Source organism: Mauremys mutica, chromosome 7 (assembly GCF_020497125.1).
Source record: "Mauremys mutica isolate MM-2020 ecotype Southern chromosome 7, ASM2049712v1, whole genome shotgun sequence".
Lineage (NCBI taxonomy): Eukaryota > Metazoa > Chordata > Testudines > Geoemydidae > Mauremys > Mauremys mutica.
Window position 1 is genome coordinate 111,175,727 of NC_059078.1, and position 26,361 is coordinate 111,202,087.

At 41.5% G+C, this 26,361-nt stretch overlaps 1 protein-coding gene across 7 annotated transcripts in view; it reads right to left on the bottom strand.

Annotated features, from left to right (window-relative positions):
* TACC2 (transforming acidic coiled-coil containing protein 2) overlaps positions 1–26,361 on the bottom strand; it is a 150,351-nt gene that overhangs the window by 109,675 nt on the left and 14,315 nt on the right. For all 7 annotated transcript variants that reach the window (XM_045024287.1, XM_045024284.1, XM_045024286.1 and 4 more), the window contains exons 3-4: positions 14,501–14,626; positions 5,488–5,628 (exon numbers count right to left, since the gene is read on the bottom strand). In XM_045024287.1, the coding sequence (XP_044880222.1) occupies positions 5,488–5,628; positions 14,501–14,626 (267 nt within the window). The remainder of the gene's footprint in view (positions 1–5,487; positions 5,629–14,500; positions 14,627–26,361) is intronic.

Consider the following 26,361-nt stretch of genomic DNA (forward strand, 5'->3'; position numbering starts at 1 on the left):
AGGAAGTCAGCTACACTCCAGCCATTCTGGACCAGCAGAGCAATGCCATGGAAGCTGGGCAGTTACTAATGGCAAAAGTCAGAGCAGGTCTGAAGCTACTCTAATTTGGATCAGAGACCAAACATCTCCAGCTGTTTCCAGGATCATGTGGTGGGTATAGAAGGGTCAGTAACAAAAATCCACCTATGTTCCTGCACCATTCAGGTGCCCTGAGCATAGCGCTGAGGATCTGGTCCTATCACTGACATGATTTAAAACATTTCAGAACTGAAGACGACTGCACTGGTTGGTTGGTTTTCTGCAACACACAAGATATGAAGTTACTCTTGTAGATGTTATTGGTGCTATACATTCAACTGCTGCATGGAGACTGACAGAATGATATGAATGACAAATTACTTACTCTTGATAGTGTTATCCCAGATCTTGGATTAAGTTAGGAGGTGTTTGCAACACATCTAATAATATTACTATCATAATCAAAGAGGAGGTTGAAATGCCTTAGGGATCCATCTTGCAGAATGTATTGGAATGGCAATGGTTTACAGGTTATCACCTTGTTCCAGCCACCAGCCAGAAATGTGTCAAAGTGAAACATGACCTAATTTTCATGCGGTTATTTTATATGGCTGATTTGACAGGACTTACCACACATGCATCACCTCACATTTTTCTGTGAATCATGGAGTATTTACACTAGGGACTTGATTACAATGGCAAATAGTAATTAGACAGTAATATATTTATTTTGCATGAGGTTGTAAGAATTGTATTTTATTTCTTTCCCAATGTAGAACAGCCTCATGGCAATTCTCACCTCAACTCGCAAGCACAACTTCCATTAACATTAGGGGAAATTCTCCTCTCACACTCCAGTGAGAACGCACACCTACATTTGTTTTTAAATCAGAGAAGATGTTACGATCACTTTCTGCAAGGTCCAAATGTGATACTTGGCAACATATATTTGAGTAGGTGACCTATATTTGAGTAGGGTGACCATACCAATAATTAGGTGTTTGTCCTGACCGATCTTTGGTTGGGACGCAATTTGTCCTGATATTTTGCTCCACGGGCAGCACTCGGCTTTTTCATTTTTTGCTCTGCCGGCGGGACCCCACCCATGTGTCCCGATATTTTCTTCCTATCATCTGGTCACCCTATATTTGAGATTCCACATTGCTGACTGGACTTCATTTGTGTTTTATGCAACTCTACTAATATAAATTAGCCAGCTGATTATTTATAATGGAATATAAATGCATACAATTTTTGTCAAAATGCATATTTTATATTATTAATGGGATAATTATTTGAGGCACTATCAGAGTTGAAGGAAAGATCGCTTGCTTTTTTTTTAGGTTTCCTTTCACTGCAACACCTGCTCTTCCCTACGCATGTAGCTTTGTATCCTGAGTTTCTCTTTGAGTTGGGAGCTGTGATGAACTCAAAAATGTTAAGTGAAGCCACTATATTTGCCTGATTTGGGATATATAATAAGCAATCATCCAATCTGTGCCTGGCCTGCCACTATGATCCAAACTACAGTCCACATTCAGTTGAAACTCAACCCAGGCTTGCCATTAGGTTAAAAATGCAGCGAGCATCTCTGAAAAATAGCCCATGTTTCTGGTTTGTAATTAAACCTTAAGCTCTCTGAGTTTTGCTCGGTTTAAGGCTTGACTGAAAATTTCACTAGCTCCTCATGATCTCACTGGAGTCTAGGGCAGTACAAAACAAACTGATAGTTAAAACTAGTTTCTTATGCTGGCTCCTTAAGACAACACAAAAATACAGGAATTCTCAGCCGCGGCCATGCCACTGGTCTTTTATTGCAGTGTAGACATATACTGAGAGGCTATGTAAGTCAACAGATTACAAATAGATGCCAAGATTTATACACAATATTTTTAGTTAAAAAGTTTATCCACCTAATATGGAAAAAGCTTTATTTTATAGAAAACGAATGTGGCATCCTTTACTCAGACAATTCTCCACAAAGTTCACAGATCTCTGCACTCCTGCTGGCTATGCTATCTCATTTAAGAACCTTTTTCTTTCTTTCCTTCAACTTTCGGAATTTTGTGTCTTGAGAGGTTCAAAAGAAAAAAAAGTGGTCCAATACAGTATCATGGTGGATCATCATTAAACAGAAGGCCCATCCTATCCCATATGCTACTGCAGGTTGAATCTTCACATTCAGATCAGATCAGTGGACACAGTTTAAGACAGATAGCAGAAATGATCACTCTCACACACACATAAATGGAACAAACACATCTTAAAAAAAAAACTAAAGGGGAAAATCACAACAATAGGAACAATCACCACCCATCACTGCTCAAGTGCAGCAATGTCAACTTTACACCAGGAGCAGACAACTAGCTTCAAACATTAAGGGTATGTCTACACTGGCAAGTTTCTGCACCACAAGTTATACCACTTTTATTAAAATGCCAGAATTAAACCGCTGTTGCGTGTCCACACTGTGCTACTTGTGATGCTGGAGCGCATCCACATTAGCAGCTCTTGCAATGCCAAAGAGAGCGGTGCATTGTGGGAGCTATCCCACTGTGCAACTGGCTGCAGGGTGCTTTCGGAAGGGTTTGTAATGCCTCATGGGGCAGGCGTAGCGTCACATGATGCAGGTTTCCCAATCCCATTGTTCCATGGACATCCTACTACATTACTGGCTGCTTTTCAACTGAAGTGGGGCGGAGGGAGTGTGTGCGCGTATGGAGTGGGGGAGAGAGACAGTGTGTTTTGGGGGACAGAAGGTGTGTCAGCATGCTGTCTTGTAAGTTCAGACAGTGGCAGGAAGCAACCAGTCCTGAGGCAGGGGGAAACCCCAACTTCAGCCCCCGCCCTTCCTGGGCTCTCTGCACAGCAATCTCTCTCTCTCAGACACACATGCACATAGACACCTGCTTCTGTGTTCAACAGCACCAGCATTCCACATTAATGGTTTGCTTTGTGTCCTGGAGCAGATCAGCACAGCACGCAAGAGCTGTCAGAAACGGAGCTTTGAAAGGGGTGGGGCATGTCTCCTGGGCAGCTGAGTTCAAAACAATGAACATAATGGGACAGCTCCGCAGGCCAATTACAGCAGAGAAAGCAATCAAGTGTCTACCCTGGCAATAGAGCGCTGGAGCCCTATGACTCTCGTCGAGGTGCGTTTTTGCAGCGCTGCTACTGAGGAGTTTCTGTGCACAAAGTGGCTTGGCAGCGTGTACACGTCTGCAGTTTGAGAGCAAAAAGCTGCTTTACTGTGCAGAAACTTGCCAGTGTAGACAAGCCCTAATGCATCACTACATGTCCCAGAATATTAGTACCGTGAATGGTATTTGCTATACTGTGGCATACACACTGGTTCCTGTCCCTATTTCATTCATCAGCGAGGTGTGAATATTGCAGTGATAATGTGCAGTCATTTTCATCTGTGATTCAGAGAATTTTCCTGCTGAGAGCTGCATCTTTTGACATTTCTGCATACTGATGTATGTGGTTTCTCATAATCCATATGGTACTCATCACAAACTTCCCATCTAAATCTGTGGGTGGAAGAAGACATTGTCCAGGGTGTGTCCACTTTATATTTTCAGTTGTGTTGTGGTTTTTCCATTAACAGATGTCCTAATATGAGCATGCCTTCACTCCCACACTGCTGTTGCATACCTCTTGATTGGTGTTATTTAGAGAACCTAACATGGATATCCAAGGGCATGTCTCATATGTACAAGATTTGAGGTGGGAGGATTCAGCTTATAGATGGTCTGAGACAAAAATGCCACGAACAGTCTGTCAAATACTAGTGCATAGTTTATACAAATCTCTTTGGTCAGCTTGGGAACATTTAAGGAGGACTATTTTCACCTGGAAATGGGGATAAATTGACATTTCTTCCACGAAACCAATACCAAGGGTTTCTCCTATGTGTAGAGCTAAATTCCTCCTTCGCTGACAATAGCTGTAACTCTACGGTAATGACACCTCAAGGCATATTTTGTACAAGTATCACATGAAAGCTAATAACACTAGTTATTAAGATCATCATAAAATGCATGTGCTAATATTATATATGAAGTTAGGAATTTGCTCTGTATGATGTTACTCAAATGTGTTTCAACCAGACACGTCTGAGGAGTAAGTAAGCAGTTTTTTTCCAGACAGAAGGTGCCTCCATCCAGGTGCAATCACAGACAATTGGCAGTCACAATCAAGTGGTCACTCATTGGCCTATCAGAGACTGCAGGGATGGATCAATTTGCACTGTAGAAAGCACCGGGGGGGGGGGGGAGTAGAAGCCATCATGAACCTTCTCCATCAGACTCCATGGTATCTTCCCTCACAGCAGGACCACTGAACTTTGAGAAGGCTACATTTCAAAAGTTCACTGGACTATAAAAGAGAGGGGCAAAGAACCCCAAGTAATCCTTCCCTAAGAAGGCAAAGGACCAAAGCAATTTGGACACTCTGGGCAATCCTGATCGACGGTGGTCAGCCATCTTGCTGGGAGGACGTGTGGTCGGAATTTCACCTTGATCCAAGACTGTAGTCACCAGAAAGCATTTTCCACTTGTATTTGTTTGCAACCATTGCTGACTTCATCCCTTATACTTGTACTCACTTAAAACCTCTCTTTTTGGATTAAATAAACTTTTTTTTTAAATCACAAGTCAAACAGTACTGAGTTGATTTAAAGTGATTTAAAGTAACTCCAGGTAAAGCAATAAGTTGCTGTGTTTTTCTCTCTTTAAAGGAGCAGTGGATCTTATTACTCCTCTGACTGTTCCAGGAGAGGGCTCGACAATTCAGGGTAGATGGTTTTGGGGAAAATCAGCACGGGGGTGGGGATCACTTGGCTATTAGGAACCAAGGCTGGTGTAGACCGGAGTGTGACTGTGGTGTGACAAGCAGGCTGAGTTGGAGTCTGAGTTGCTGAACCAGGGTTGCTCAACACAAAGTCACTCAGTGCATGCTTGTATCCTGGCTGGGAGCATCCAGACAGGGAGGACCAGCAGCAGAGCATTTTAAGGCATTCAGGGTTACAGGACAAGCAGTAACATAACCTCTCACAGAACTGAATTACACCCCAGATCCTGACAGGTATATCTTACTAGTTCATGCCGGATGATGCTAAGCACAACCACTATCCTGTCCTGGACCTGAACATACACAGTTCATCAGAAAAGCAATTCTTGAATCCAACTTCAAAATGCAAAATCTGGCTTAGTAACTCAATTCACTAGCACTAGATATAAAAGGATATGGAATATCAGAACCATCACCAATGATGCAATCCAAGCTCCCTCTCCTGGCCTTAGTGAATAGTGCATATCTGAGCAAAACAAGATAGTTGAGTACCTCTTTCCAAAAGCTACCAACCAGATACTCATATCTGGACAAACATGTCAAAATTATCGCATATATTCTGAAGCAGGGAACACCCAAGACAGAAGTTGGATAAAACGCATCATTACACAATACCTCTTTATTTCCTTTGCCAATCTCTCACTGTCTTGAGCAAATGATTCTACATCATCGGCTGGTGTAGGAGCCAAAGAAGCATCCTCAGGAACAGATGTAACAGGGTTCTCAACTTCTTTGCAGCTACCAGGCTGGGAAGTGCTGTAAAACAATTCAATTATTATAAATAACAACCTCTGCAAAATGTAATCAATGCCAAGAAGTTTTCAACAACATTTGCAAATTACCCTTGAGACACTAGCTTACTGTCAGACTGATTTGTTAGGAGTCTGCCATGTTTTCTTTTCCAACATATAGAGAGAGCCCAGAATAAATAAATAGCTAATAGCTACTAACTATCTACTTGGCAGTTCTGCTGTATAGTGTCTTTATGCAATGATCTCAAATCACTTTGCAAACCATAATTAATCCCCACAACACCCCCAAGAGGCTGAGAGTTTAGCAGTTTGTCATTTCCAATCCTAAAAAACAATAGTAAAGATTTCTTTCTTGAAACTTTCAATATGCTGCAGAACTAAATGAATTCTCACTATAAAAACATTAGGGTTAGAGATCTACAGTATTGTTTTCATACCAAGCAACTGCCACTATGTTGCTAAGTTTCACAGTGTTGAGTTTAGAATACATATGAGATTTCAGTTCATGAATTTCAAAATAGGTAAAATACATTTTAAAAAAAGCCAACAGTGGTGTTTCAAGGATGATGGTGATGGCAAAAAAGTCATTTTGGTAACAGAGTGCCCTCTCCTGACTATATCAGGAAAAATACTGGGGATAAGTAACAGCTGCAGTTTTGTCGGGTTGTTTTTTTGTTTTTTTTTAAATGATGAGCCACAGGATAGTGTACAGTGAAAAAGATAAAGGACATTTAAGAACAGCAGAAACAGGAATGACGCCAGAGACAAAACATTACTGTTGTCTTTATTCCATTTTCGAGCAATCAGAACAGGAATCTCGTGTTACAACATTGAACACCTTAGAATATAAGTGTTGTGATAATGGAGCCAATCTTTGTCCAGCTGTCCACATTTTTCAAAATGGTCTTTTTTTTTTTTTTAAATCTACAGTGGGGAGGAAGGGAGCCTTGCATTTAAACCATGAAAGAATTAAGCTTTCAATTAGGATATTTTCAAATACTCGGTCCAATATGTAATACCTCCAGAAATAGGCTTTTACCCACTGCACTGTCAACACCAGCATTTGCATCCAAAAAGAATGTACGCAAAGGTGACTGGAATGCTGATAGGTAGCCCTCTGTGGATACTGCAGACGTGTACACGCTGCCAAGCCACTTTGTGCACAGAAACTCCTCAGTTGCAGCGCTGCAAAAACACACCTCGACGAGAGTCATAGGGCTCCAGCGCTCTATTGCCAGGGTAGACATCCACATCTGATCCTCAAACATCCACATCTGATCCTCAAACATGGTCCACAGATATCTATGTCCCTGGATATAAAGTGTGTATCTGCAGATTGATATAAAATTTGGATCTGCATCCATCCATGATCCGCAGAGATCTGCATCTGGGGATACCCACAGATATAAAGCAGATATCTAGAGATTTGCAGGGCTCTGCTGATATGTGGGAGACAGCCTTCCTCCTCAACTAGAGCAACCTCCATGAAACCCCACCTGGCAACAGATGTCTCAACTTCGCAACTTACAAAACTCAGGAAGGGACAAGCAGTGCATGTGCAAAACCTGCACAGCAGGTTCTGTTAAGGAGAGAGAAGACCACCATTTAGCAGACAAATGCATCTGCAGCATCGTAAAAACAAAACCATTAACCAAATGCAAAAATTAAAAAGAATGCTGTCAGGCTTCATAAAATGAATAGCAATACAACTAGCCAGAACATGCTGCTGTAACATAAATAAAAATCCCCTGCCCTCTTTGCTCATAGGCTTCCTTTCTGCTACATGCAGTGCTGTCCTAACCCATCCTGTCTCTCCAGAACAGGCTCCCTTCCATCTGTTAATAATTTTAAACCATTTAGTAACTACACTCTTTCTGTCTTTGTCTGCAAATGATTATTCTAATGCAGAATAAAAAAAATCTTCTGGAGTTTAGTTTAAGTAATTATGTTTCTTGTAGGAAAACACCCAGTGTAAGACAACAACTATTGGTACAGATCAAACCAGACCAGGTTATAGTTAAGTGACAGAAACCAGGTAAAAAGCCATGGGCAACAACACAGATCATTTCACACTATTCTCTTTAGGTAAGCAGAACTTGCTTTGGTGGCTTATAGGACACTCTAGTCTCCTGACATGCATGCGTGTATATGTATTAAAGTGGCGAGATCTGCAGTCACTTTGATCTCTTCTGGGAGTAAGTTTCACATTTTGAAAGAAACAAGCTATTTCTTTTTTCATTTACTATTTTTCCCTTAGCTAAAAATGGCCTTTTTCCTTATATAGTAATAATGTCAAATATATACAGCATTTGTATGACTATATAGGGTCACACCAAAACTAGAAGAAAATACAAAAAGCAAAAAATAAACTGCCAAAAATAAGTGAGCATCAAACATCTGTTATGAGTGTAAACAGAGCATCACAAAAGGAAACAAATACACAAGGAGGAAACACTCCAAAGATACATAAGATTCATGGGGTGTTTTTTAATACATGTACACCCTCCGAAATACTGCAAGAATATTCTGAAATAAAAGGCACACCAGTGAGCTGCTTACAACAGTACTCTCTCCCTCTCTCTCTCTCTCTCCCTCTCACTCACTCACTTTTTGATTCTCTCCCACCAATATTCCTTCAAGTCTGCACATAAAAGAGAAACATTTACCATGGAAACGTATTTTGTCTACGGTCATTTCTAATGCATGTTTCAAAATGAGACTAGCCGCCAAAACTGATTTTTTAATAGGGATGGTTTACTTTGTATGGGCTATGACATAAGCCGTGTTGATAAAAACAATTTTCAAACACTTCACATTTAGAGAGCACTTTGCATTTTTCAAAATGTTATATAAAACATGACTAAATTCCCACAATGACTGTGTGGGGCTGGTAACTATATTGGGCTCTGTTCATTGGTTATGGAAATGATGCCAGAGTGATTTCGATACAGACAAAATAATCATTCGGGACGTGGAAGTGAGATGAAGTGCTGCTAGCATGGGCGTGCAATTCATTTCTTGTGTAACTTGTTGAACCACCCATAGTTGGGTTCGGGCCAGAGGGAATGTGGTCTGTGCAAAGTGAGACCTGTCTAACATTACTAGCTGTTGCACTCGTGCAGCAATGATGTCAGGGTGACTGAACTCGGGGTCTGTCTACACTGCAGCTGGGAGCGAGCCTCCCAGCCTGGGTATACAGACTTGTGCTACCTCCACTCAAATTACCAAGCTAAACACAACAGTGTGGACACTGTGGCATGGGTGGCGGTTCGGGTGAGCCATGGGAGCTTGGACCCCGGGAGTCACGCAGTCTTGGACTCGGGTGGCTAGCCCTGAGCTACCACTCATGCTGCAATATCCACACTGCTGCATTTAGCAAGCTAACCTGAGTGAAACTGGAGCTCACACCCAGCTGCAGTACAGACATACCTTCAGCGTCTAAAGTAAAGCAGGTTCACCCAACCCTCTGGTTTGACCATGGTGCAATTCTGACTTTCAGGCAGCATCTACACCAGCTCACAACCCCAAATTTGCAGTGCCGACGTTAGAACTCAACAGTCATTACTGAAACATGATTCAGTATGAAACTGTTTTATTCTCAAAGCAAACTGGCAGCATGCCCACTAGGTCTAGCTAAAACACCTCCAGAGACACCAGCTGTCCATTGTAGCTCCCAGAGCTTCTTAAACTCCTGCCTCCACAATCATTAACCTACTGAGCCAAGCTCGTCAGAAAACAAACGTTTTTCAAACTCTGGGGGGGTTTTTGTTAAAAAAAAAAAAAAAATTGAACAAAACTTCCTGACAGCCTCTATTGCTAGATTCCCCTGTTCTTGCACAGATTGCAGTGAGGAACAATCCCCAAGAGGCCTTTGCTGTGCAGGCATATTATGCAGTTAGGCCATGCCCACTTCCCTGTATAACAGTGCTGTCCTTAGTATATTTGAATACCACCATCACAGATGACCGTCACTCAGATTTCATGCCCTCGCGGTTGCCTGATTCACATGCAGAGTCAGTTTCCACACCAGGAACTCAATTTGACACAACACCCCTGACTAACATCCCTACTTTGCAGATGAGAAAACTGAGGTAGAGAGATTAATTGATCTTTTCTGAGGCCTCACAGCGAGTCATAGCCTGGCTTAGAGCAACCGATTTCCTAGCTCCCATAGCTGAGCTCCACCAATCTCACTTGCCTTTTAATTATTTTTAAATACTTACTGTGGATTTTGTATCCATTATTCTCCCCTTGCTCAGCTTGAGCAACTGGGCTGGATGCTGGGAAATGCCAAGGGGGAAGGAACTTTCCTCCTCAAGCTGTGAAGCAACAGCGATGCAGGTCTGCAGCTGCCACGCCAATTTAATGGCTAGGGCACAGCTTTCTTTCATAGGTAGAAAAGACTAAAGGATCTTCATAGCATCAAATCCCTTGGTCTGTCTCTCTGGGCTCTGTACCATACCGGGGATGTCCCTGACCTCCCCAGCCCGCTCCACAGCCTCTCCAAATTCTTTCCTTCCCTATGCACAGTGGCACTGTTGCTACAAAGACCTTTTGCACTTCACAGCAGGGGGAAGGTTTGCCCTTGGATTAGTAAATACAGCCAAACTATTTTCTCATGCAGCATGTTTATGTGGACTGGCGGGGGGGAAGGAGGGCTGTTTTATGTCTGAAATGGAAATGGCTTGGCAGAACAGTTGGTGAACTCATTACCTATTTAGTGTTAAGACACTACTCTATGGGTCTGGTAAATAAAACCCACTTACATGGGCCAGACCATGTGGTGTGCTCTCTGATCAATATGTTATCACTGGAGGAGGGTGGGGAAGAAAGCTGCTCTCAAGGACCAAAACAAAGATATAATTTCTTGACTGGACAGATGGAGGGACAGTATCTGATCTCATATTACACACTGCCATCTGGAAGACATTAAGCACAAACTGACCCCTACTTTATATGCTTCATTATTTTTCCTGTCAAAGTGCACTCTATCTGAATTCTAAGACATCCCTTATGAGTAAACATACACATGGAAGCAAAAGCAACTATATATAAGTAACCCAAAAAGGTGCTTTGTAATTTGATTTGATTTCTGCTAAAGAGGAATAGCACTGAGCCATCTGTCTTGCAATACACTAAGTTTTGAACAGAATAATGAGGGATAGGAGGCAGATACTGTGTGTACGTGCACTGAAAAAACTTTTCAAAGTAATATCAAAAAGCAACTGTGGAATAATTCTATACAAAATGCTGCAAAAGCAACAGCAGTTCGGCTAAATAAACAAGCATAAATTATGCATAACAGAGGGTGTTAGAAGGTGAGACACCACTAAATGATAAATGTAACAAACATTTTGCTCCGTTGTTTTAAACATCCTCCTTGGTCAAGAAGCACCTGATTCTGATCTTATTTACACCAGTTTTAAATCCAGAGTAATCCAGTTAACTTTAATGATATTGTTTGTTTTATACCAGTATGAGATTTTTACTGCCTTGCTTTTGTTTGTTTGGAATGGGAGTTTAAGAAGGGAGCTCTAGCCACACTGAGTTTGAACACTCTTCTTCCAGGAGTGACATTCACAGGTGACATTCACAGAAGTTATAGCAGATCTATCGCCATGACACTGCCAAGTGCCCAGGCAAGACAAATATATTGTTAGCAAATAGCAGGGAATGAAAACAACAAGGAGTCTGGTGGCACCTTAAACACTAGCAGATTTATTTGTGCATAAGCTTTCGTGGGTAAAAAACCTCACTTCTTCAGATGCAGGGAATGAATGTTGCCAAGAATAACAGGCAGACAGGTACAAAGAAACAAAGAGTCCTGTGGCACCTTATAGACTAACAGACGTATTGGCGCATAAGCCTTCGTGGGTGGACCACATGCGTCTGACAAAGTGGGTATTCACCCTCAAAGGCTTATGCTCCAATACGTCTGTTAGTCTATAAGGTGCCAGAGGACTCTTTGTTGCTTTCTACAGATCCAGACTAACACAGCTCCCCCTCTGATACAGGTACAAAGAATATAACTTGGCTTTGATGTCTAAACTCATCATTGTTCTTATTTTCTCTTCTTATCAATCAATCTCAACAAGAACCAACCTGTGCTGTGATTTTTTAAGAACACTAAGTTTAATAATGTTCTCTGGTTACAGGTTCACTCTAATTGCTCAGTGTATTACTCACCTGCCTTTTAATGCACTTTGGCAATGGATTGAAGGGATTTCTAGTTTCATGCTAAATACTTCTATCCCCAGTTGCCATTTTGTTAACTCCTGCAACAATGTGTAGTGAATCACTGCTGATATCCTTGCACCTTCCACAGTGACATTATACAGAGATCAAGTCTAGCCTAGACTAAACTGATCCCTACACACTGTACTCCTCAGCAGAAAATTTGCACAGCTACCCAGCATAGACTGAGGCAATCACAAATAATTATAGTATTAAGCAATAATACGGTACTCCTATTAAATCACGTTAACATGAAAAAGTTTGTGGCAGTAACTTCTGGGAAGAAATGAGAAAAATCTATCTAACATCAAAAAATGGTAACCCCCCCCCATGTCAAAATCTTATTAAACTATTTCTTCTATTTGATACAATTAACCTTAAACTTAGCATCCATGGGAGGAAGACAGACATACCTCTGACTTATAGGAGTTCATGAGGTTTTCATAATAATGAAGATACCACAGGAGATTGCTCTTCCTGAATTCTTTCTAAAATAACAGCTAGTTGGCACTGTAGATCTGTCTGATTGTCTCTGTAGGAGCACAAACTAAACATCCACCCAAAGGCAGCATTTGTAGATGCTGCTGAAACTGATGTTGTAACCCTTTCTTATTCCTCTGCTGTCAGAAAGAAGCTCATAGCTTCTACTCATTAACAGTTCATTCTCTTTCTAACAGGCTCATCATTATGGTAGAAATTCAGAATCATAATGATGAGGAAGCCTACATCAGTGTAAACAGTAACCAATTACGTTTGTAAAGGAGCCATCCATGAAATCTGCATATTAATTAAGATCCTTGCAGTGACAGCAGGTAGAAATCACTAACTTCTCATTCTTATCTCCCCAAAAATATATGCTAATTACCCGTAAGTTGTTAGGAAGAGTTTTGTTTAACTTGCCTCTTTTCAACCTCAATTCTCCCTATTGTGAATTAAAGTAATATAGTATTTGAAATAGCAGAGGGAAAAAAAGACAGGTTAAATTTTCAAAATGTCAATGTGATTTAGGAGCCTAACCCCTGGTCTACACTAAAGGCAAGGCAGCTTATGTCGACCTAACTATGTAAGTGTCTACTCACTCCTGCTGACTAACACCCACTACACCAGAGGTGGGCAAACTATGGCCTGCGGGCCACATCCAGCCTGCGGGACCGTCCTGCCTCGCCCTTGAGCTTCCGGCCAGGGAGGCTAGCCTCTGGCCCCTCCCCTGCTGTCCCCACTTCTCCGCAGCAGCGGGCAGCGCTCTGGGCGGTGGGGCTGTGCGCTCCTGCCAGACATGCTGCTCTAGGCGACATGGTAAGGGGGCCGGGGGGGTGGATAAGGGGCGGGGGGTCCCAGGAGGCAGTCAGGGGACAGGGAGGAGGGGGCGGTTGGATGGGGTGGAGGTTCTGGGGGCGGTCAGGGAATGGGGGGGTTGGATAAGAGTGGGAGTCCCGGGGGGCCTGTCAGGGGGCAGGGGTGTGGACAGGGGTTGGGGCAGTCAGAGGACTGGGAGCAGGGAGGGTTGGATAGGGGGTGGGGTCCCGGGGGCAGTTGGGGGGCGGTCCTGGGAGGGGACGGGAAGTGGGAGGGGTCAGATAGGGAGTGGGGGCCAGGCTAGCCGGTCCTCCATACAGTTTTCCTCCCTAATGTGGCCCTCGGGCCAAAAAAGTTTGCCTACCCCTGAGCTACACTGACTTAACTCCACCTCCACAAGGTATAGAGCCAAGATCGATGTAGTTACGTCAATGCAGTGTCAGTGCAGACACTGCATTGCTTATATTGATTGTTGCTGGCTTTCAGAAGCTGTCCCACAATGCCCCACACTGAAAGCTCAATCGGTGCAAGCACTCCTGGTGAAGTGGCGCACTGCTGACACAAGAAGCAAAGTGAGGACACGCACAAGCGATGAAATTACTGCAGCGGCTGTATGCCGACGTAAGTCAGGTCAACTTAATTTTGTAGTATAGGCATGCTCTTAGTCCCATTTTCAAAACTATTAGGCAGTTAGGAGCCTAAAATTCATTGGCTGTAGATTCCTTAGGGCCTAAACCACTTTTGAAAATGACTTAAATGTTTAAGAAAATTTAACCCTAAAACTACATCTACTGTTTAAAGTTTCAAACATGAACTCCTATGTCTCAGCCCTTCCTTTCTTGAAAGTTCAACTGCAAACAATATAGGTAAGAGCAACAGTAATCTGTCACATCACTAAAAAGGCAGCATATAATAAAAACTGGAATTTCCAATCCACTCCAGATAATTAACTTTGTTACTATCAGCACCATTCCAGCAAAGAATCTGGAATATTAGGAGAAAAGGTCTAAACACGAAGGGCCAACTCACCTTGTGCTGAGAAAAAAGGTTAATAAAGGTATAAATTGCATCTGTCTGTTCTACCAGCCATTGCTGTGCCCCGGGGGAGGGATATGCCACCTTTCCTTGCAGATTCTGTTTGGGGGGTAGCTTTAAATTCTGGCATAGACTCTACAGACGCTTCAGTGACAGGCTGCCAAGAAGAGGCACTGAAACAGCATATCATCTGGATGCACTAGACATACCCCTATCCCAAAACCAGTGGCTGGTACTTGGTACCCTCCCTGACACATGGAAGTTTTCAGTTGCTTTCCATCACCACGACTGTAATGAGTCCCTTACTGTACCTTGCTGCAGTCAGCTCAGCAGCACCCAGAGCAGCAACATTTTCACAAGGAAGAGAATCAGCTAACAGTTGTTTGGAAGAATCAGTGGAAGAAGCCAATTTTATGACATCACCTGGCACAGGAGAACTGTATAAAAAAAAAGAGAGAGAGAGATATGGAAAAATGGCACAGTTTGAGGTCTTTGTAGAATTACAATTGCTTTTAATCCCTACATCTGGAGACATTGTTTAGCATAGGTAGTCTATAGCAACCTTACGTCTATGTTTCCATGTGCATTACCTAATGCAGGGAAAGAGCTTTTTTAAAATCACCGATGTGCATGGCTCAACTGTCTAGCCTTTGTGTGTGCACATGCCTGTTTGAAGTCAACAGGACTTTGGCCTGCAGAAAGACTGCCTTATTGCATAATAGTGAGACAATGCCAGTTTTGCTTACAATGTTAAGAATGCATGGGAAAATAAACTAGTGTTTGACAATAGAAATGGCAAGATTTCCTTATGCTGAGATTCATAAGAACTTTTTTCAAACCAACAAGGCAGAGCTGCACAAGCAAGGGTGAGGAGTGGCTGGGGTGTAGTGGGAGCACTAGGAGAAACTGAGTCAGCCAGAATTCCTCCTGGAGCTCTCAGGGAGTGAACACTGTAACAGCAGCTCCAGCCATCCTTGCAATGGGTACAAAGCCCACTCTCTGCCCACACTGCTACCAGTTCCATTAGCTGCCGGAGAGAGAGCAACTCTGGTTACTTCACACTTTATTTTCTGGTCACCTCAGGACTGTGCCTGGCTACAACAAAGGGGCACAGAACATGGGAGGGCTCCTTCCGCCATTGTCCCACATCCTCTTGCATATCACAGAATCATACAAATGTAGAGCTGGAAGATACCTCTAGAGGTCGTCTAGTTGCTCTGAGGCAGGACCAAGTATACCTATATATACACCAAGTATATCCATTCACAGCAGGACACAATCTGGATCTAAAATCTTGTTAACACTTTCTGGTGTGTAAGCGCTGAGCGGATGGATCAAAGTAATGTTATGTACCAAACACATTATCAAATCCATAAGGAAAGAGTCTTCTCTGAGGAAGTTATTTCTGTGAAGTCACCAGAGTTACTGTACCGCCACAAACCACAAGAGAGCAATGCCCTCGGAATATATCCTGGAGTCCTTTTGTCAAATTTGCCCAGATCCTCAAAAGGTATTTAGACACCTAACTTCCATTGAAATCAATGGGAGTTAGAGTAAATATCATTGAGGATCCATAAAGGGCCATAAAGACCAAAACCTTGGGAGATGGCAAGTAGCTCCAACACCCATTGAAGTCAATGGGAATTGCAGATGCTCAGTAATACTTAGTAAACTGAGGTCTCCAGTTTCACATCTGGGCATTGACAATTGATCCTGAACAAGAGTGCCTAAGGCTATCTCTACACTACAGACCATACAGTGGAACAGCTGTACCGCAGCAGCTGCGCCGCTGTAAGGTGTCCATGTAGCCGCTCTGTGCCAACAGGAGAGAGCTGTCTTGTGGGCATAATTAAGCCACTCCCAACGAGCGGTGGTAGCTATGTCAGCAGGAGAGCATTTCCTGCCAACACAGTACTGTCCACACTGGCGATTTTGTCAGTGAAACTTATGTCGGTCACGAGAGTGTTTTTTTCACACCCACCCACCCCGACTGACAAAAAAATTTCCGACAAAAGTGTGAGTGTAGACATAGCCTAAGTTCTAAGTTGGGCTCCCTATTTCTGACCCAGTTCTGCTCTCTGAAACATGCCCATATTACTCCCATTGATATCAAGTGAATGGAAGCTTCGTGCATGCCGACTCAGCCAGAACCTGATGCTAGGAAAAGGGTATGAACCTACATGTAATAGCTGGAAGATGACCATATGGACAGATATAATTCCAAATGCTAATATTTCACACCAAAAACAAACCTGATAAATGTTTTACCAGTAGAACGTTCCTTCCTTAGATAAGCTGAGATCTAGCTGCTAAGTACAGTTTAGTTTAAAAGGACACAACAAGGAGTTAAACTGCACTATAACGATGCAATATTAGATTGGCAATGTCCAAAAGTTACCATCTGAACATATCATAATTTTCATATATTTTTAACCAAAATGTAAAGTAACAGATTCATACGAGAAAAATAATTGGTAAAACTTTTTTTTTTTAAAGTGTAGGATGTCCTTACAATTGCATCCCTTACTGAGCTAGTGTTTTCTTCTACTTTTCATTTCCTATTGTACTTATGGTCACATTCTGAACCCATTCATGTTGGTGTAAACAGAGAACCTCCAATAACTTCAGTGGAGTCTTCCTCAATTTACACCAATATCAAGGAGAGCAGAACTGACCCATTGTGCTGAATTAAATTTCAAAATGACAACCTACCACATTTGCCTGTTTTTAAAAGGTGTAATATTACCTTTATGCAACTATTGCTAGAAAGCTAGATGAACAAAGATCCTCATTATCCCAGGTTAATATCACCTCAGGAATCAGCTCTTGGAAGGAAGTGTTTTGCCAAGATGTTGTAGATTCAAAAGTTTTCTAGTTTGGTTGGTAGAAAGGAGTGTCTTTGCCTTTATTGAAAAAGGGGGTATATCTTTTTTATTAATAAAATGGATATTGACCTTAGGTGTTATCTCTGCAGTTGGTCATAGGCCATTTCTTAAATGGGTGTTTACAAATTTTAAAAAACTAAGCCCCATCCAGAAACGTGAAACCAGCTGCACCTCTGCTACAAGCCTGCTAAGTGCTGGGCTATTAAAGGATTAAACATCTTAATTTACATCTCTATGTCCCCCAGTTAGTTCAAGGGGTCCCACTCTTACACGTGCTTTGGAAAATGCTGGTGCATTAATAGCTTCTTAACATGATGATACTTCCTCTCCTTTCTTATATGCTTTGATGTGCTGTAGTATAGTTAACATTGTTGACATTTAAAGTATCATAGTTGGTATCCATTTTAGCACCTATTGAAGTGAATGTCATCAGACCTCAGAACCACTATTTTAGGCTCTTTGCAAACTCAGGCAGATGTGTCTTCATTCATTATACATGCCTCACATTTTAAAGGTTTGCTTTGGCAATGGAAACAGGGGTTTGTTTATTTTTTAAATGAAAGCTGAACCTCTGGAGAAAAACTGGGAAGTCTGTGTGTGGTCCCCCATCCAACCTCACCATCTCATCTTTTGCACAATCCCAAGGTGGAGCACCTTCCCTTTTGGGAAACACTCCCTTCAAAGGGGAAGAAGTTGGTGGATTTTAAGTATTCACTAAGTGTGCAAGTTTAACTAATTAGCTCACCACTGTACACTGCTTTGTGGTATAAAGAGCTAGGTAAGAGCTGAGTATTACAATAATTATTGACAACATAGTCACTAATAGTCTTCTGTAGGTACACAAAAAAGTACAGCATGGGTCATGGCTCTGAAAGCTTCCTCACATTGCCATGCTGATGTACCAAAATCTTCCATAACCTGGAGGGACCAACTGTAGAGGTAAGAAGCAGATTACATTTCCATTCTCATTCAGTCATGTGCATCTCTTTGATTCTGACAACAACAACAGACACCTATCTCCCTAGGAACAGGAGACCAAGGGCTTGACTGCACTGGCACTTTACAGTGCTGCAACTTTATCTGTCAGGGGGTGTGAAAAAACACCCCCCCCCCCGAGCCCTGCAAGTTTCAACACTGCAAAGTGCCAGTGTAGACAGTGCACCAACTCTGGGAGCCGCGCTCCAAGCGCTGGGAGCTATTCCCCTCATGGAGGTGAGTTTTTTTTAAGAGAGAGCTCCTTCCCAGCACTGTGCCGCAACTACACAAGCTACGTTAAAGCGCTGCCGAATGTTGCCAGTGAAGATGTGCCCCATGTCTTTTCACACAGGTCATGAACTGTACAACTTGAAACCCCTTTTGAAACAGAAAAGATAGTAGTGAAGCAGTTTATTACCAAGTCACACTACTGGACATCGGTCTAATAATAAAGGGAACCCAAAAAAATGTTCCATCTAGTTCCACAACAGAAATTCTTTTAAATCAGAGCCATATTAGCCTAATGCACCCCTTTCACATTATACCACCACCACGAGTCCCTCACACTACTAATAAGTCTTTCAGGACAACTTTATCTCAGCATACACTCTGCATAGGGTGATCAATACGGCCTCTTTCCATTCTATTGACTGAGTTCTGGGTTGAGTGGAATCTACTAAAGAGATCTACTAAAAATTACGTCCAAATTTTGCTTATGGGTAGCATGATTGAAATATTTTTCAAAGGAAAAATACTTCACAGTTTAACAACCAGCTGCTTAATAACAGCTGCAGCTAGCACACTATAAATTCAGTCAAAAGACCAAAGGGCTCAGTTTGCAATCAGTATGTCACCCGGCTAAGATTTCTATCAACAAGTGTCCTTGGTCTCTAGTGTTTCACAGTTTTAATCTTAAGATATCTGCTTGGCCCTGAGGAGACGCATTTTCAAATCATTGCTGGGGAAGCACATACATAAAGTCACTAATGAGTCTCTCAGATGAAGTTTGCCCCAAATTCCTGATGAGCATTAAATATAAATGAATAGCGAAGAACAGCATGCATCTGTGATATTCCTTCTGTTTGAGAGACTCAAGTCCTGCTTTAATAAAAAAAAAATGCAGCTGATTTTGACACAGGTAAAATTTTATTTTTTAAATAGGTAAAAGCAAGGTTTAAGTGGTTTGCTGACACATGTGACAATGAGTGCTAGCAGGGATGAGCTGACACATCAGGGATGACTATAGCTTTGCTTACAAAATTAGGGCTAAATATTGTCTTGGATCCATGTACACGTCTCCCATTGTTATTCACAATATCTGTACCCTAAACCAGGGGTGCCCAACCTATGGCCTGTGGGCCGCATGTGACCCACCAGACTAGCATTTCATAAGGCCCGGAGTCTGCTTCAAGAAAATGCACTAATGGATGATTCATAAGCATTGTGTCGTCGTGTTTACATCATTTTAGTTTACACAAGTGTGTAAACAGACAATACTGTACCTAGAAACAACCTATCTAAATACACATGAAACAAGTTGAACTTAAAATATGTGACTTTAAATCCTATTAAAATGTGTAGAATCTGTTTGGCCCACACTAGGTTGTGCTTTGGTTTATGTGGCCCTCCTGTGTAATGAGGTTGGGCCATCACTGCCCTAAATGACAATTTTACACTAAAGTTTTTAAAAATCTTGAAGTCAGGAGGTTATGGGGAGGGGAGAGAATCCTCCAGGCTCATCAATACTCTCCCTTTTATTCCTTCCCCTTCATGTTCTTTCAGTGCAGGAGAGTTGGCTACGGAGCCCTTTGCAGCCTGTCAATAACAGGCTCAGGTTTGCTCTGACAAAACCAGTAAGTGTCCAAGTCCTGCTATCCTCCAGTTATCTGCATATCGCATTGCCGCTCTTAATATCATGCAGCCCTGTGTGACTGCCTGTTTTTCACATATGGTAGATCCAGTCCTGCTTGAAGCAATTAAGGAAAATGCTGGAGAATAACACAAAATACTTATAAAGGGAGGATTGTGTTTGTGTTGTTGGCCCAGCATATTTTTAGAGAAGAGGTATAGGAAGGGAATGTTGTCAAGTGGTTAGAACAGGGTCTGGGATACAAGACTCCCTGAGTTAATAATAATACCATATATATAACCCAGGACTGATATTAGGCCAATCAGTCTCTCTGAGCCTCAGCTTACCTGTGTACAAAATATGTGCAACAGTACTCACCAATGCACAAGGCTGTTGTGAGGGTTAATTATATAATGTCTGTAAGTGTCCTGTTAGTATACCACATATTAGCAACATTTTATAATGGGAAGAGGTCCAGTAGCCCATCTAAGTTAGTCCAACTACCTGACTAGATTAATCAATCAGCAAAGAGTCCTGTGGCACCTTATAGACTAACAGACATTTTGGAGCATGAGCTTTCATGGGTGAATACCCACTTCGTCGGATGCATGATTAATGTTCCTTTTATTTCAATAAGTGCTTGGCTCACTCCTTCTAGGATAGGTGCAGAGTTTTAGCTTCTCCTGCTTTCTTTGGAAGTTTACTCCACAAATTAGTTACCCTTGATGATATCGAAGGTTGAATTCAGGGCAGAACAGCAAGATAAGCTGCTGTAATTACTCTGCACACCCCAAATGCTTTTACATTTTATGATCTCTGAGATTCCTATAAAGATTATTCAACAGGCTTAAGAGGGAACAAGCCATTTCTGTGCTGGTGTCAGAAGGAAACAGTATCTCACTCTGATAAACAAATCAAAAGTGTTAACTCCACAGCAGTGAAGGACAAATAACATACTCCTTCCTCTATAATACCTCCTTCAAGGACATTTAGGAGAGTTCTCTTAAGTGTCACAGCAGAAGGACAGCAACTACTAAGGTTAGCTCTCCATAGTATACACCAGAGTCAGGTTTTTGTAACAAAAGCCTACATAATAAGCAATTTACTACATTCAAACAGTAACAAAACATTTATAAGCATTTGATTAAGACACTTACAAACGGGCTAAACCCAGGGATGCTTAGACCCCTATTGGCTGGCTCCAATGTGGTCAGGCAGGTATTAGCAATGAACCGTTTAAGTGTTTACTTTTTTATACCCTTTAATAAACAGGTGATGTCATTGCGAATTACTGACCAATTTGCTTATTCACCCTTATTTCCCCTCTTAATTCAGATAAAATTTACAACCCCCTTTCTTCCAAGGCCTTTCCCCCTCCGCCCTTCTTGCTGTTCAACAGTTTTCCCGTTGCACTTGGGTTCACACAGGCTTTAACACTGGTGTGTGGGTTGGGGAAGAGCTGTGTTGGCTTATTTTAATTCAGGTTTTTTTTTCTTTCTTTGATTTAACCATCTGCAGTCACCTCTATCAGTCAAAGGCCTTCTTTTTAGAAACTTCCCCTTATCTCATTTGTTATTCTTTGAACCAAATATTTGCCATACTTTTTTCCTTTTGGCTTTATAACTCATTATTTTTAAGGCCTTCCTTCTACAGTCCTTGCTAGTCCAGGCCTTTCTTTACAACACAAATACATTTCCTTAACCAAACTTAACTAATTCTTTAATTTTATACTTATCCTATATGGGTAACAAATATAATATGTTGTTCCGAGAAATATAACAATATCTTGGACAAATCTTACTGAGTTTAATACCTTGGGGTCCATTGTATTAAATATCCAATTGTGTATGAGTTATTGTGAGATTGTATGGATCTTCTTTAGGAGAAGGGGGTATGCTAATATGATTCCTCCAGTTATCAGCCCTTTGAAGCCAGACCCTGGAGAGGTTCAGTTATACTAGTTCAAACTGAATTCTCCAGGGACTAACAGACAAAGAAAGGTTTATGGACAAATAGCCTGGTTTTAAACAGGCTCAGGGGTTTTATTCCGATCCAGAAAACGGACTCCTTAGGGAAGGGCTGGAAGGACAGACACTGACCAGAGCCCATGTGGAGATAGGTGTGTGAGAGAAATCTCTGGTCAACTTAGTAGAATACATGTAGGTTCTTTCATTGTTTTTAATATATATTTTTCTCTAACATTTTTACCTTAAGGATAAAATATGCTTGCTTGGAAGAACTATGTGATAACAGCGCTGTAGCAATTACACCATGTCAGGTCTCTGAGGAGAGGAGAGAAGTGAAGCAGGCCTGCTTAGGCACACCGTCTTTTGCTGGAAATAATACAGTGAAGGCAGGGAACTGTGCAGTCTGGAAATATCCCAGTCAGAAGGGACAGCGATGTGGGTCTCTACCCAAGAAAGGCAACAGCTGGGGAGCCGGAAGTCTAGGAATAGGTGCCCTTGCTGAACCACTAAGGAAAAGTACAGGTGCAGTTGCCCTAAACTGTGCCAGCTGTCCATAACATTCCTTCTCTAACTATTCTTTTCTCTACCATTCACCAGAAGCCATAATTCTTGCCAGGATACCAATACTGGCTTCTGTGGAAATAATTCTGATGTCACAAATTTATGAGGCCTTCATATGAGGAATAAGCAGCCAAAGCAGAGGAATTCTTCAGAAACAAAGATCCTCAACCAGAATGTGCATGGATGCTAGGTGAAAGTGCAGAAGAGAATAGATAGGCAGCAAGAACCCTCTACCCAATGCATACAGCTCCGCACAGTGACTGGGCACAATTGCCGTATGTGCAAGAGCACAATTAGTGTCACCTGTAGCATTAGCTATCCCAAAGGAAGTCAGGTGGTAGGAGGGATAAGCAGCAAAGTTGGCCTGGCTCAAAGGACAGCACAAACTATAACTTCCAAATGGTTGGCATAGTAGCTGGACTCCTCAGAAGCTCTTTAAAAAAAAGCCTGCCTAAAACACTAGGCTTCCTGAAATCCCTCCTGGGATACAGCTCCACCCTGCTTCCACCCAACACAGTGGCTTCAAGGGACAAGGAAATCCTCTCTGTGTGCAAAATATCCTTGGTGACAAAGAATGGAAGGAAGATAAATGCAACAGTTGTATTGAATAGAAGCTGAATTGTTTCTAAGTAGAATCTTTTCAAATGATTTCCTCAAGGGAGATACCCATCTTCTAGAGACAACCCCAACTCAACTTATCTTGCATTTTGCAGTCCCTGCCAGTAATCACAAAATACCACATACTAACTGGAAGACAATGGCATCACAGTCTCAGCCAATCAGAGCACCCAATAGCAAAGAGTAATTTTCTGAAGTGTTACTTTTCTGGCAGCATTTATGGAAATGCTGACACGATAAAGAAGTTCCCTCAGCAGGTAGTGATGTTAAGTCATAAATCACTTTAGGGCCTGGAATATTCCTTCCAAGCACATACCATTTTGGAAGTCCTTTCGTTTTTCTCTACCTGTATACTCAATTTACCATATTAATGTGAAAAAACGCAATAAATCATTAAGATAGAAGAGAAAGTCTAATTGTATGGAATGTTATATTAGTATGATCAAATTAAAAACTACAATTTAAGGTGGCATACCATAGTCAGTATGTACTTATACTGTAGTTTAAAAAAGCCTGTAAAGTAAATGTACTGAAAGAGCATGGTAGATTAAAATACTTTTTGCTATGCCATCTGTAAATAGCAGTAAGAAGTTGCATGAAATATTACAAATATAAATAATTACACAAGATGAATAAGCATAATGCATTTGCTACATTACTGCCATAATAACTGTCAAATGTTACAGCTGTATTTCAGCTTTTTAGAAGGACAGAGTACTCTTAGTCACACTGTGATGTAATTTTTATAGAATTTAAAAGTCTCCAATTTATGAATAGTAAACTTGAGTCAGAAGTTTCATTGTGCAATATAACTAACCCGCAAGTCTCCACTGAACTGCTAAAACACATGCTGATACGAGAGTCTAAAAGGAATCCAACCACATTCTATGGCAATATCCACAAAATCCAAGTCTTTTCAGCTACTTTGCGATAATGATAGTTAATCCACATCTAATTCAAGACTCTTAAAAAGCTCAATATAGAGTTATATGAAAAGACAACATTCTACTCAATATGAGTACTGAAGACATGTAACTCTTCAAAAGTGAATGGAGAACAGTGTGGAAGCAGCAAAAAAAAAGTGTGACATCTTTTATACAGAGAAATAAAGAGTTTGCATGGCAGGATAGAAACAAACTACTTTTAATTTTTAATCCCCAAATGCTTTTTTTTAAGTTATTTTGAAAACCAACCCATACATAAGTTTAGTTGCATAATCATTTTTCTCAAACAATTCACACTTACCAGTGTCAAGAAATAATAACCAGCTCTGCCATTCCAAATCATCCTCAGCTCAAAAATACAGAACAAAACAAAAACACGCCCACCAATTTAGCACAGATTCCTTTATGAGAGCAATTTCTAAACTTCCATCCTTTTCAGTCCCGACTTCAAAGTCAGACTTTAACGGGACGATTGACTTAACTATATCCACTGCTGAATCCACTGAAAGTAAAAACTTATCCCAGTCAGCCAAAGAAATATTCCAGAAATCTGTGTTTGGTGCTGCATTTCCAAAGTGCTTCTCTTCTGAATGGAAGGCTGTTTGAAAGTTGAAACACACAAAAGGCCAATGACTATAAAACTGGAGCCGTCTGACAAAGGCTCCTCCCATGAGGCTCCCCAAGGAAAGGCCAGTATCTAACAAACATGCAATTGCTTCAAAGGCATCTGATCCTGCTTGGGGTCAAAGGAATGCAGGGCTGCGTTACTGTGGCACGCCTCTGCATTTCTGGACATTTACACCATGCTTGAGAGGAAAGGACCTAATCGATCATTAAACAAACTGCTCCTGAATTTGTAGGAATTTGAGCTTGCTCTCTCTCTCTCTCTCTCTCTCTCACACACACACACAGTATGCCAGTGAGACTGACACGTGGTTTTCATTCTTTTCTCATCAGTCTGTTACAAAGTTTCTTCCAAGACTTTTTGAGTCATGACAAGCTGATAGCTGTTTTGAGTTTTCACAACACTTTCCACTCTGTATGACACTAAAGACTTGTACAAATTAAATGATTACAAAATAAACAACAATCCATGCAGCCAAGCCACACAACTTGATATTTAATTTTTAAAGACACTTCGTGGAACTCTTGATTGTTGATGTTGGCAGAGTGCTTGGCCTAACTTGAAAGACGAACTTTCCAAAGTTCCAAGATGCAGGCAAGGTTCTGCCTAGTTTTACTAGCTATTATTGAAGCCTTACTTGTTTAGAGTTGTAAACTTAAATCCAGACCCTTTAAGTGTGTCGTTAAATTCCAGAAACATATGCTATAGCCCTGTAGCACAATGAAGCGGAAAGGGTTAGCTGCATCCCTAATTAATCCCTTCAATTTTCTATGGATGTAGGTCACCACAACATAAATATGTCCCTGTGAATATGGAATTATATCCTTATTTTCCATTGATGTTTACTGTTCTGTGGCCGTGGTGTATATACAAGTTGCCAGCAACCAAGGGGTTAATCACCAGGCTATTTTATACGTAAATCTAGTTCATATAATAGAAGATTTAATAGATTCACTGCTCACCAAATGTTGAGTCCGGGTATTTGATATAAATGCTGAACTATAGAGGTTCAATTCAGCAAAGACTCTGCATGGCTATGGCTGTAGAAGCCTGCAGACTCCACAGCTCAATTGTGGGGCAGGCTAATCCTTATTCAAGTGACAAAACTGACTTATTTCCTCAGCTTCAGAACTTGATCTCTCAGAACTTTGCCCAGCTCTTGGTCTTGCACAGAACTTAACAGTACTGTACGCCTAGGGTGACCAGACAGCAAGTGTGAAAAATCAGGACAAGGGTGGGGGATAATAGGAGCCTATATAAGAAAAAGACCCAAAAATCAGGACGGTCTTTATAAAATTGGGACATCTGGTCACTCTATGTACGCCTCCTGTTTATGCTCATATGGATCAAGATGGCTAACAGTAATGATGTCAGCTGGACCGCTCTGAGCATGAAGCAAGCAGAGCTGAGCATTTAGAAAAGTCATTAATATTTTCATTAATTCTGACTTGCTTTTCTGTCCAGCCATTTTCACACCCCTCCTTGTTCAATTTTCCCCATAAAGCATTTGCCAATTAGCAGTAAATTAAGAAAAAGCAAAATCATTAATTAAAAAAAAAATGAGGAGTCCTTGTGGCGCCTTAGAGACTACATCTGATGAAGTAGGTTCTAGCCCACGAAAGCTTATGCCCAAATACATTTGTTAGTCTCTAAGGTGCCACAAGGACTCCTCGTTTTGGGGGGGGGGTTGCTGATACAGACTAACATGGCTACCACTGAAACCAATAAAAAAAGGGTTAAGCTTGACA